This window comes from Jatropha curcas, chromosome 9 (assembly GCF_041381405.1).
Source record: "Jatropha curcas cultivar XTBG-Jc1 chromosome 9, XTBG_Jcur_1.0, whole genome shotgun sequence".
Taxonomy (NCBI): Eukaryota; Viridiplantae; Streptophyta; class Magnoliopsida; order Malpighiales; family Euphorbiaceae; genus Jatropha; species Jatropha curcas.
Genome location: NC_143159.1, coordinates 16,952,697 through 16,967,138, shown reverse-complemented (window position 1 = coordinate 16,967,138; position 14,442 = coordinate 16,952,697). Strand labels below are relative to the sequence as shown.

Below are 14,442 nucleotides of genomic sequence, written 5' to 3'. Positions count from 1 at the left end.
ATGCAGGTGCCACCCATATGGGAATCGTTCCTACCTTATTAATGGATCATGTCCTTCATCGCCAAGATTTTTGGCTTATATATATACAGGTAGTTTATTTCTTGCATGGCTAGGATGTTCAAGAACTTGCCATGTGTCAACTTCATGGACTACACAATCTTTATTACATTGGTCCAGGATACAGATATAGATGAACTTGAAAAATTAACCTTATGTGTGCATAAAGTATAAGAATTAACAATATCTTTAAATTCGGCCACATAAAAAATTTACAGAACAGCTCGAAAATATTCTGATTAAATATATACTCTGTCTCATAATTCTTATCTCATAATACTATTTTACTCTTATTTAATATGCTTATTTATCAATAAATGTAATAGTTAAATTTCTATATTATTATTATTATTATTATTATTCTTATTTTTAAATCTTGATAGTATAAATAAAATTAAAATATCAATCTTTAATCTTCTAAGAAAATTCTATTTAACCAAATTGAAGGAGTATATTATGTATATTGGATTTTCTTATTTTGCATATTAATTATTTTAATGAGATATTTTTTTATGCTCAAATTTATATGCGTGTCATATATATATATATATATATATATATAACATTTATAAAACAAAAATATATGCGTTATGATTTAATTTTTAACATACATAACTAAACTTTGATTAATATTATAATGAGATCATGATTACGTACCAACTGGATTCTAACTGGTTTAGGCATATTATTAATTTAAATTAAAAAAAATTGCGTACTTGTGTTCCATAATGAGGACAATTAATTAAGGGTTGAATAGAGAGCACAGGAGCCTCCATGTTTTACGTGACTTTTGGAGAAACGATTTTCAAGAGATCTTTCTTTTTCTTTATATGAGACTTATTCAAACACCTTTTTTTATGTAATGACTTCACTAATTATTCCTTAATTAACCCAATTCATTTATCCAATCCTTAATGTTCTTTTATTCAATTTTTGTACGATCCAACAAAAGTATGTGTAGAAAATTAAATAAAAATTTATTGAAATTATTAAAATATAAAAACTATGTTTATTCTCACAAATGTATATCCTTTCCTTTATATGTCAAAGACTCTATATTAAGACAATAAGTACAAGACCTGACAAATGGTTTCCAATTTATCGGAATGAGAATGAAAATTGAAATAAGTGAATTTCAAATTTTTTTTATTTTTTTATTTATTAGCATCCAAATAAAATCTCATATTACACAATAAATGGTAGTCCTTTTCGTGGTTCATCAAATTGGTGAAATGTGGAGAGGACTCAAACTCAAATATTTAATTCCTCACATAGGTGAGAAGACTAACTAAATGAATCTGATTGACTTTCTTATATTTGATTTCTTATAAATTTTCTTATGTTGATTCTAAATCGTAATTTTTTTTTTCATTGAGAATAATTATTTCTGATGAGATTAAAATTTATTTTCCTATACACCAAGGGGGCTTTTGGTTGACAACATCTCATGGAAAAATGGGTTGCACAAGTTGAATTCCAATATTTTGATCGGTTCATTCTCAGGTTTCTGAGTATGTAAACCTCATCCCTATTTTCCCATATATATAGAAAAGTATTTTCTCTTTTTAAATGTTGAAAATTGATTTTCTCGTTATATTTTCTGCTACTCCACCCATTTCATAAAGGATTTTCCGTTGTTTATAACACAGCTACCCATATATTTGGGAGATTCTTTCCAAAATTAGATTCCTATTGAAAATAAGACATTTTGAACTCTATAATAACATTTAATTTTTGTACAAAAACCTTAAACGACTTATATTTTGGGACAGAAAGCGTAATTTATGTAAGAACGACTATGGGGACTAGAGGAGCCTTTGGGTCTAAATTTTAAAAATTTTTGTTTAATCCCTAATTAATATCCCTATTTTTTAAAATCGATACGAAACAAAAAAGGGTATTTAAATAAATGATTAAATGAAAGGTTGAATTGGAAATACTTTTCATCTGTTAATTGAGTTTATTTAGCAATTATCTACACAAATGTCTTATGTAGAGAAGAAATTTAAAGGAATTAAGAATAAAAAATTTAAAGCAAAAACATGATAAGGACTAAGATTAGGTTTTCTTCTAATGCCCATTCCAAATCTTTGGGCAAATGAGAAGGTGTTGTCCAAATTCAATTCCCTTTCAATCCACATTACTGAACGAGAATTAATACAATATATATACAAATCTGTAGGACAAGATTTGGGCAAAGAAAATTTAATTAAAAACAAATATTAAAATTAAAGTGGTAGTTGGTATATAGAATACTACATTTAAGAGCATCTAGAAGGAGAAAGTAAAGACAAGTCTTACAGGACGGTAGGTTGGTTGGATACCCCATTTTTTCTGCTGTCTTTTGTCGATTCTATATGTCTTTATATTCAGCTTCCGAATTACCAAAGAACCTGAAAACATAACAACAATTAGTACTTTGTTTTTCCAAAAGCATCCCAATTCATAATTACTACATTTTCAATGTCTTCTTGACCTATCACACTGATTCTTGAACATATATTTAAAAAAGATACCCTTATTAATTGTCTCCATTCCTAGTCGTTAATTTTTTCTACATGGCACTGATCAACGCTAGATAACTATCGCTTGTGTTTGACAATAACTTTTTAAATAATTTTAAAATGCTAAAAGTTATTTTTTATAGTGTTTGATAACATAAGATATCAACTAGCTTAGATGTTAAGATAACATTTTATAAAAGATTAATCCTGTAACATTAAACTTTTAGCATTTTATCACAAGTTATCCAATTAAATACTACTAAAACAACTAACAGCTATTAAAATAATTAATTTTTCCGAACACGCCCTATGTTTAGTTTTTAATTTTTTATGTTTTAAGACGCATATTCGATTTAATAACATTGAACGTGTATACGTTTTCTTTCGCGTTCATACATACGAGAACTTCATAATTTCAACACGTTTTTATCTCTTAGATAATATAGCATACCAATTTCATTTATGTTAAAAGCATATTATTAAAAAAAAAGTATCATGGTAAATTTCTATAACTCCATTCCTTGCGGTTTGTGTTTACATTATTCGTGTAGACACTTAATTATTAAATTATTATTTATTAAATGCTTTCCGCACTTGGAATTTAGAAAAAAAAAAAAAAAAAAAAATCTCCAATGTAATCAACAAGGATGACTTTATCCCCTCTTGTCTTTGTTCCTATTCCCATGTCATGACACAATGGAATTTCTATGAGTTATTCCCTTTGATCCCATTAATCTTCCTTAAAATCACATCTCCTCTTTCTCTTTCATTGTTTCAATTTCACTTCTCTCTCTTTCTTATTCTCATTCACAAAAATGATGGAAGCCATACAAGAAGAAGATCTTTTGAATCTTAGTTTAGCAATTGTTACTGATCGTTCAAGCCCGGAAAGAAAAAGAAAGAGGGAGATAAAAGCTCTTAGTTTCAATCCATTAAACTTCTATGAAGGAAGTGAAGGGAAGATCTTTAGACTACTTCAAATGAGAGAACAAATGTTAAAACCAGACAGTAAAAGAAAAGGAGTAGTAGTTCTTGAAGATGGAAAAGGTCTTCATTTAATTCATTTGCTTCTCATTACTGCAACTGCTGTTGATGAGAACAATATTCCTTCTGCTTTGCAAAATCTAACTGAATTATACCAAAGTGTATCATTAACAGGCGATTCTGTTCAACGGGTTGTTGCTTATTTTGCAGATGGATTATCTGCCAGGGTTTTAACTCGAGAATCTCCGTTTTATGAGATGATCATGAAAGAACCGACAAGCGAAGAAGAATTCATGGCTGTCACTCATCTCTATAGAGTCTCTCCCTATTATCAATTCGCGCATTTCACTGCAAACCAAGTAATACTCGAAGAATTTGAGAAAGAAGCAGGAGAAAACAATAACCGTGCTTTGCACGTTATTGATTTCGATGCTTGCTATGGGTTTCAGTGGCCTTCTTTAATACAATCTGTCTCAGAGAAAGCTACATTTAGTAATCGGGTATTTCTTCGAATAACAGGATTTGGAAGAAGCATTGAAGAATTGCAAGAAACTGAGAGTAGATTAGTTAGTTTTTCGAAAGGGTTTAAAAATTTAGTGTTTGAGTTTCAAGGATTATTAAGAGGATCAAAGATGATTAATTTCAAGAAAAGGAAGAATGAAACAGTAGCCGTTAATTTAGTTTTTCATCTAAATACTTTAAATGATCCTCTTAAAATTTCTGATACGTTAAAATTAGTGTACTCATTTAATCCTTCTATTGTTATTTTGGTAGAGCAAGAAAGTAGTAGAAGCCCTAGAAGCTTTTTATCAAGATTTATGGAGTCTCTACATTATTTTGCAGCAATGTTTGATTCTTTAGATGATTGTCTTCCATTAGAGAGCTTAGAAAGGTTAAGTATAGAAAAGAATCATCTTGGTAAAGAAATTAAATGTATGCTTAATTTTGATAAAGAAAATAGTTATTGTCCAAGATTTGAGAAGATGGAGACATGGAAAGGAAGAATGGAGAGCCATGGATTTGCAGGTTTGAAATTAAGTTCAAAGTGTTTGATACAAGCGAAGCTTCTTTTGAAAATTAGAACCCATTATTGTCCTCTGCAATTTGATGGAGAAAGTAGTAATGGTGGATTTAGAGTATTTGAAAGAGATGATGGGAAAGCTATTTCTCTCGGATGGCAAGACAGGTGTTTACTTACTGCCTCTGCATGGCGTTGTGTATGATAATTGTAGAGAAATTCTATTATTGTTGCTACCATATTCTGACACATTCATCATTTTATAACGTCAATTCAAATAATACAACTTACCAATTCTTTTATTTATATATTTCGTATCCTAAATAAGTACTTTGCCATAGTTATTTTTCCTTCTCTCTCTCTCTCTCTCTCTCTCTCTCTCTCTCTCTTTCTCTCTCTCTCTCTCTCTCTCTATATATATATATATAGTTGAAGATTCAAAGATATGTAGGGCAAGAATTTTGATGTTTTATACAACAGACTTTCCATGCCTAACACTGGAAAATATGTAGAAGTGTGAACAGACTTTCTCCTTTCTGGAAAACTTTTTGATGGTGAGTTTTATCTACTCAGAAGATGCCATATCCAAAATTCCAAATTGAGTAAACTATTATTTAAACCTAGTTATATTCATATAAGACTTTCCTAAAAAAGATAAATGATACTCCTTCTGTCCTATAATTTGTGTCCAGATTTGACTTGCATATAGATTAAGAAAATTTAATTAATATGGTTAAATAATAATTTTTGCTTCATTTTTTCTTATATACCCTTGCGTTAGTATCTATAAAAATTAAATGATTTATATTGAATTGTTCTTGAAATTAATCAAAATATTTGATTAAATAAAATTCTATTGGAAGGTTAAAGGGTGATATGTTAATTTTCTTTATATCAAGATTTAATTAATGATAATATAGTAGTTTGACTATTATATTTGTTGAAAAAAAAAAACATATTAGATAAAGGTAACATAATAAACTTCAAATATTATTCACTTTTAAAAAAAGAAATAGGAGAATAATCTGGAACCGATAAAAAATGAAAGTAAAATGAAAATTATAGAACGGATGAAGTATATAATAAATATAATGTATGGCTAAAATAAAAAATTAATAAATAAAAAATTTACTAATAAAGCATAATCGAATAAAATTAATCAAAGACTTATGTTGATGAGCCCGCACTAAAGTTTCAATCAATTCTTGCCAATATCCACTCCAAGAAATTATAGACACAACCTTGTAGGACACATGGATTTAACGTTGCTATTCTTAGTGAATATTCCATAATAATATTTTTGTGTGCAAGAAATTCCTTTTATATATTTATTTAATTTTATTATTGCCCATCAACTCTTTCATAGTGATAATTTCTTTGATTTCATGGATTATATCTATTTGCACGAATAATTCAATCAGTCCCTATATACTTAGCTCATAAAAAGTTAAGATCTCCAATAGTTAAAACTTTAATTTCAATGTAAGGTGTACTAATTTAATTTAATCCAATGGTTGACAACTAAGCATTCTTTTTCACGTCAGCAAAATATCCATTGTGGCACAATATTCATATCCTATTGGTATTCCCGGCTTGATATGTAAGCCGAAGACACCTGATTGAAATTTTATTTTGGATTTAAACACCTGATTATAAATGACTTCCGTTGACACACCAAAATAAAAAATTTTAATAAGTTGAGATATCAAATTTATAATTAACTCTAAGAAAAATACTTAGTAAATCTGAAAATTCGTATCTATATATCTATATAATCCTGAAACAAAAAAGAAAAAAAGTAAAAAAACTGAAACAAAAAAGAAAAAAAAGTAAAAAAACTGAGTTGGTGTTCTATTCATTCAGCATTCTCTCTTTCTTTTTTTTTTTTTTAGGAATTTCTGAATTTTTTTATTTATTTTTATGTATTGTAATTGGACTAGTATTTTTTAAAATCCACTCTCATTAATAGTTCACAGATATAACAAATAACAAACACTTTTGAATTATTTGAATTATAAATTTAGCTTTTATCTAGAATTAGTTGTATTTTACAATTTGAAATTCAATATGATATTATAATTTATATATAACACTTCTCTCTCTCTCTCAAATATTCAGAGACTCGGATGACTTCCTCTAGATTGAAGTCCTTAACCTTTATTGACAATTGAAGGATTGATGAAGGTGGAGTATTGACTGCAAGAACAAAAAAGATGAAGATGAAGTAAGTTTATGGCTGTACTATTCATGGTAAAATAGCTGGTACACTTTTAATTACTTGCAAGCATTTGTGGTTTTTTTTTTTTAATTTCTTTATTTATTTCGTTCTTTTTTTATTATTTTGCTATATATGCATGTGTGTTCTTCTCATATTTGACAATCTAAATATACCACTGCCACTGATTAAGAATGATGAAGAAGTAGAAGCATTAGAGTTAGAAGACAAAGTGAATCCTAAAGATGAAACCCAAGAGAGAAGTGTTGTAGTGGTAGTGGCAGTAGCGACCATTGGAGAGATTTTTCGATTAAAGGAATTCTGGGTTTTTAAGATAAGTGTATGAATTTATTGTTATTCATCATTATTCCTTTTATTTATTTATTTATTTTTTTTGCAGTTTTTAAGGTAAATTCATCATTATTGGGGATCAACTGGCATAAGCGAGATTGTGTGACTGTCTATGATCCGCATGATTGAAAACGTTTGGATAACAAAAGATGAGAATTTGTCTATTTTTTTATTTTATTTTTCTATTTTATATATATTTTACAATCATTTTTGTTTTAAATCAAGGAGTGACTTTCGAATGCATGGATAGGGCATAAAAATAATTTGTTCATGTGATTTTTAAGCATTAATTGAAACATATTGAAAAAAAGGGAAATAAAAAAAATAAATATATAATAACTCAAACACTAGCCTAACTCTAAGAAAATGTAACTGAATAAAACACACGATCATATATGTACCCATACATTATATGTAAAGTAGTGGGTCAAATACTTACCTCTTGTAGCAGAGCGGATGAACAGCCTCTAGCCTTGCGTTATCAGTTTGTTGACTATAGGAGCAATCACAATCAAACGAATTGCTTCTGTTGTCCACAGTCTAAAAGCTCTTCTTTCTTCGTTATGTGAATAAAAGAGAGGATAGGTTTTTCTAGAGAGTCCTTTTTGTATTTTTGTCTATTTGTGATAACGTAGTGGAGAACATATTCTCCTTTTCTTTTTAATTTAGTTGGATTGTGAGTATTTGAATAAGTTTAAATATAATCCTAGTTGGTTAATTTTAGAGAGTTTGTGTTTTAGTTGGATTGAGAATCCAACTAAAACACAAACTCTCTAAAATTAACCAACTAGGATTATTTTTAAACTTATTTAAATACTCATAATAATAATTAGACATATGAATTATTATCAATTATTATTAATGGATCCGGTTTAAAAGATTAGTCATTGGTGTACCCATACCCATCCATTAATTCCAACATCTTCCACTCACATATGATAAGACTTGACCTATATATAGTTGGACATTCATACTTAGCATATAGACCGTGTAACTAGCATACTTCGAGAGTTCTCTGTTATACGCTTGTTAGAGATATACAACATCTCGAAAAAAGAAAAAACTCTACAGAGTAGAAAAGTATGCAATACCCCAGATTATTTATCATATTTATTATTAGCATTGATCTCATAACATATTTCATGTTCACAATTATGTTTGCTTATAAACAAACTCAAATGTGACTGCAAAATAATCTTCCCTTCAAATTAATTTTCTCGATCATAATTCAACTCACTTTTCTAGAAATGCCCCATAAATACAATCGCATCAATCATGATTTTTTTGCAACACTCTAAGATAACAATCACTAAATTATATCTAAAGAATCAGTCAAAAGTCATAAGGGTACTAGTTTAGAGAACTATTATTCTCAAAGAGCTCACATAACCAACATTTGAGATCACTTAACTTGGCAACTCATTTGGTCGTCATCTCGCACAAGTGGTATGATGCACATGTCATAGTGTTATAATTTCTCCTTCCACACGAAGCATATGTCTACTAAAACATAGATTTAGTTATCAACACTATGCAGATGATAGTTCAGACATACTTAATGTCTAACTTAAGTTCACTAGTCTACTCAGTGCACCTAAGAACTCACATCTGGTGACTGAGATAGATTTCAATATATTTACAAATAATTATATCTGTGAACCCCTCCCCCAAACAGATAGACATATAAATACATATGACTAAGGGCATAAATGCATGTGAATGTGTGAGTCGCCACCTTGTTTAATTATTTTAGGGTAAACTAGGAAAAAAACCTTAAGTTGACTCCAATTTTAATTAACCTAATTACTAGATTAATTATCCCAATGTTTAAGGCATGGTTTGCGAACCCGAGGTGGATCCCGAGACCATGTCATGTTGATGAACTAACCAAGGAATGCATGCTTTGCAAGGCAAAAGATGTAATTGGACCAATGAAAAGTGTTGAAGTGAATTCGATGATTTCGACTTGCTGCTCGGGGTTAAATCCTAAACGTGCCTACGTACTTCCGTTTGAATGGAAGATCAAAGTCAACTTAGTTCGATAGGCCTTTTTAAAAGGGCTTTGAATGGGTATGCTTAATGCATGAGTGTGTGTATGCTTTGTAAATTTTGTTTAGGCATTTTGCCAAAGAATTGATTGATTCGATTTAGGCATTTGTTGCCAAAAGTGTTGATTTAAGGCTTTTAGCCAAAAGATTGATTTAGGCAATTCATTGCCAAAATTGATGTGATTTAGGCGATTCTCGCCAAACTTGATTATTTGAAGGCTCTTAGCCAAAATGAGTTGATTTAGGCAATTTGTTTGCTAAAAGGTGTTGATTGGGCGATTGTCGCCAAAATTCATTGATTTAAGGCAATTTATTTGCCAAAAGTGTTGATTTAAGGCTTTTTAGCCAAAAGTTCGATTTAAGCGATTTGTCGCTAAAAAAGATTAATCTACTTATAGGCAATCATATTGCCAAAAGTGATAATTGATTTGCAATGTAGGCAATTTATTGCCAAGAAAAACATGTTTAATTAAGGCCATTTAGCCACAATTATTGATTAATTGGACTTAAGCCGGACTGTTTGAAATAAAGGCCATTATACCATAGTCATTAATTGACTAGGTACTTTAAGCCAATATTGTCGGATTTAGGCTTTTAATACCACGATTATTAATTAACCGGGTATTTAAGCTTAATCATATTTAAATAAGGAAGTTTTATTTTGCCAAATTAATGACGTGAATGCATTTATGCAGTTGTACAATTAGGAGTAGAAGAGAAATATGCATGAAGTGCTAAAATTAAATAGGTAGAGTTTCGTTTATGTACCTGATTTAATCGACGGCCGCTTCTTAGCTTCAGCTTGAAAACTCCAAATTAAGCTCCTCATTTGGGGAATATTAATTTAGGATTTATTTAATTTAAGTGACCAAGTATCACAACAACAAAATAATAAAAGCCTATGCTAAATGCAAAAAAGCAGTAAAGAATCGCAAGGAGCGTAGGGGAGAAGGAGCGTCCGTCAACATAGACTGAGTGAGTCAAAACGGAGTGCCGGGGACAATATTTATAGGCAAAAATCGGGTTGGAGGGCGGTCGCTGCCACCGTGTCCGGCTGCCGGAGCCGCCGGGGTCGGCGGTAGCCCCCGCCGTGGGCGGCGGCAGGCGCCGCAGTGGCAGGCGGCAGGCATCGCCGTGTCCGGCGGATGCCGCCGTCGTGGCTGGCAGGTGCGCTAGTCTTCGTTCCGGAGGCTTTTTCGGGAGTTTCGGACCTCCAAAAAATATTCCGGGACTAGTTCTGCGATCCTCGTAATTTTTCGCACGTTTCAAGTACCATATTGGCATACTTTCGATGAACTTTCCGAATGGCCTCCGGTCCTGCCGGACTGTTTACAGTCCGGGAAAACTGGCTTTTTGAGCCTCAAAATTTGGGTATTCACAGTTGCCCCCACCGGCAACCATAAAAAAGATTTATGGGAGTCGGTGGTTGTCTGAAACACAAATTTTGAAGGCGAAAATCGGACGCGTCCAGAAGACCCGCCTTTTGGCTATTTGCTTATAAATAGCTTGAAATTCTCACTTTTCATTCATTCTAAACTCTCCAAAACAAAGAGTTCTCTCAAATTCTCTCAACTTCCTCATCATGACTTCTCCGAGCCACAGCAGCGACGAGGATTTTCTGGAGTCTCTAGGGATTTCCCTCGAGGAGGTCAATGTTACGGCGGACTCTGACAGTCACGCCTCCGTAACTGGCATCTACGCCCAGGTAAGCTCCCTTTCACTTTTATTTGTTTTAATTATTTTTTGGGCCTCTGTGGCGAAATTGTGAATTCTTGGACCTCTGTGGCCAAAATGTGAATTTTGGCCCTCAGTGGCCAACTGTGAATTTTTGGGCCTCTATGGCCAACTGTGACTTTTTTGGGCCTTAGGGGCCAAAATATGAATTTTTTTCTGCACTTACTATTTTATTAGTATGCATGCTAGGGTAGAACTAAGATATTATCCTTAGTAAGGAACCGAGGAATAACTGTTAGATTGCTTTACCTTTTAGGACCCTTATATTAAATTGGATGTGGGTGAGAGTTCTGTGGCCAAAATTCCGATCGAGATATTCGATCACCATAACCCAGTTGGAGCGATTATCAGTCCGTCTTATCTGGGCTACCTGAGGCATTTTGACGTGGGTCCGAGTAGCCACAAGGAGTTGCTGGGCGCCTTGGCCGAGAGATGGTGGGACACCACCAATACTTTCCACTTTTCTTGGGGCGAGTTGACAATGACCCCTGCGGACTTTTCAGTGATCTCCGAGATCCCTTTTGGCATTCGGCCGATCGAGTTATATGATGACTGGGGGACAGAGATCTCCCCCGACCGGATGGTGGAGCTGATCGGGATAGACCTGCCTCGGATTGTCGGGCCAGGCTCTGCTACTCTGGCTTTGAGCGTTTCCAGACGCTGGTTATCCCTCCAGGCCCCCGACATTTATGCTAGATATAGGCAGGGAGAGCTGACAGCTACTTAGGTGGCTAGATTCACTTTGCTGCTGCTGTTTGCTTCGACCTTCTGGTCCAACAGGAAGGAGAAGTTTAATCCTTCTATCTTGAAGAGTTTGGAAGATCTGACCCATCTAGCGGAGTACGACTGGGCTGGCGCTATTCTAAGCCGCTTGTATGATGACATGTGTGATCTGAGTCGGGGCCACTGTAAACTCAGCGGGACCTACTACTTCTGGGAGGTAATATAAAGAACATTCTTCCTTTCTGTTTTTTTTTTTTTCTGCTTATCTTGATTTGGTTCTTGTTTCTTCTTTTTTGCAGACTTGGGCATTTGAGTACTTTCCTTACACTCGCCCGGAGCTGATTCGTGCTGATCTTGGATTAGGGCTGGTACCTTTGGCTTGGAGATGGTACCGATCAAACCTTCATACCGTTCGGCACAAAAAATCGCTGAGGGATCTGAGGGCCTTTTTTGATACTTGCTCTCTGGAGCAGGTATGTGCTCAGTAATTCTTGCATATGTTAAATAAAAAATTTATTAACATATTTGCATCTTTCATAGGTTGAGGTGGGGTCGTGTGAATACTCAAATTTTGAGGCTTCTAATGTTGTTGGTGGCATGTGAAACTCTTTAAATGGAGGAAAACACGCCTGCTACAGTGCCGTGCCAATTAATTTGACTTTGCTAAAAAGCCAGTTTTCTCGGCCGCAGCCGCCCTTAAAGGCAGCAGTAGCCGCTATCGCCGCCGGCGACAGCGGCTGCAATCGTCTATGAATACCTCAATTTTGAGGCTCAAAGAGCCAATTTTTCCAGACTGCAAACAGTCCGGCCGGACCGGAGGTCATTCAGAAAGTTCACCGGAAGTGTGCCAATATGGTACTTGAAACGTCCGAAAAATTACGAGGATCACGGAACTGGTCCCGGAATATTTTTTGGAGGTCCGAAACTCCCGGAAAAGCCTCCGGAACGAAAAAAAAAGAAGAGAAAAAGAGAAAGGCACGCATGCCCACCCTCGGGGGCGGGCACGCCCGCCCAGCTAGGGCGGGCATGCCCGCCCAGTCTAGGCGGCCATGCCCGCCCAGTCTAGGCGGGCATGCCCACCCTCAAGGGCGGGCACGCCCGCCCTCGAGGGCGGGCAGACGCGCCCAGGGGCGCGTTTTTCCTATAAAAAACGGCCCCGGGGCTCCGTTTTGAGACACAGTCTATGTTGACGGACCTCTCTTCTCCCTTTACGCTCTTTGCGATTCTTTTATCGCTTTCTGCATTTTTTTTATTTTATTTATTTTAGCTTTCATTTTTTTTTTCTTGCTTTATTAAGTGGCCATTAAAACTCCATTTTAATTAATATTTCCCTTAACGAGGAGCTTAACCTGGAGCTAAGAAGCGGTCGGAGATTAAATCAGGTACGTAAACTAAACTACGCCTATTTAATTTTAGCACTACATGCATGCTTCTTTTCTACTCCTCTTTATTCTATAACTGCATGAATGCATCCATATCATCCACTAGGCAAATAAATTGCCTCAATCAAATAAAGATTAAGCTTAAATGCCCGATTAATTAATAATCGTGGTATTAAAGCTTAAATCTGACATTATTGGCTAAAGAAGCCTAGTTAATCAATAACTATGGTGAAATTGCCTTTATTTCGAACAGTTCTTGGCCTAAGTCCAGTTAATCAATGATTGTGACTAAAAGGTCCTACTTAAACACGTTTTTTTTATGGCAATAAATTGCCTATATTTCAATTTAATTAATCACTTTAGGCAAACAAATTGCTTATAAGTGAAAAGTTAATCTTTTATAGCGACAAATCGCTTAAATCAATAATTTGGATAAAAAGCCTTTAAATAATCACTTTAAGCAAATAAATTGCTTATAAGTGAAAATTAATCTCTTTTATAGCGACAAATCGCTTAAATCAATTTCTTTTGGCTAAAAGCCTTGAACCAACCTTTGGCAACAATTGCCTAAATCAATTCATTTTGGCTAAAAAGCCTTAAATCATTCAATTTTGGCGACGATCGTCTAAACAATCAATTTTTAATTTAGGTGGTCTAGGCTAAATATAGGTTTCAACAAAAATTGCCTAAATCATCTCTTTCAAAATGTAAACATTTAAATTTTTTGCCTCGAAGGGATTTCTAAGTTTTGTTCTAGGAATGCCGAGGTTTAAAATACTTTAGATCAAAACACACCTATACATCATAACTCTTCATAAAATTAGTGTTTAAAATTCTAGAAACAAATAATTTAGATCAATAAACATGTTTAAATCAAAATTTCAAATTCAAAACTTAAATATGCTAGAATTGAGAATCAATTATGTTTAACACTTATTACTAGACATGAGCACCTTCAAGCTTGCTTGTAATCATTCCAACCATGTTAACCAAAACAAAAATATTTAGCTAAAATTCCCTTCCCCCAATTCAATCAATCACATTGTCCCCAATGCGTATAAATTCCCCAAACTTATTGCATTGCTTAGAAAGAAAGCAGTAAGAGAGAAGAAGAAAACTTACCAACATTGTATTGAACAATACAATAGAAAGGTTGTGGAATGTGTCTTAGCTAAAGGAGCAACTAAACATTAAGAACAAAAATTACTAAGAAGTTATAAAAATCCACATAACAAAGAACCAAGCAAACAAGTTAAAATGAAAGTAACTAAGACAATGTATTAGAACAAAAGAAACATAATAATAAAAAAAAAAACATATTGAAATCCGTCAATTCTCTGGTGGTGGGGGTGGCTGCAGAAGTTGGAGGATGGTCTGGAGTTGGCCTTGCATGGTGTCCATCCTCGAGTCAAGACTGCCATTCATT

The 14,442-nt window shown here is 33.5% G+C and overlaps 1 protein-coding gene across 1 annotated transcript; it reads left to right on the top strand.

Moving 5' to 3' along the window:
- Positions 1-3,376: 3,376 nt before the first annotated feature.
- Positions 3,377-4,768, top strand: GRAS31 (protein SCARECROW-like). The gene has a single exon (NM_001308687.1). It carries the CDS (start codon positions 3,377-3,379, stop codon positions 4,766-4,768), a length of 1,392 nt encoding a protein of 463 aa, NP_001295616.1.
- The last annotated feature ends 9,674 nt before the right edge of the window (positions 4,769-14,442 follow it).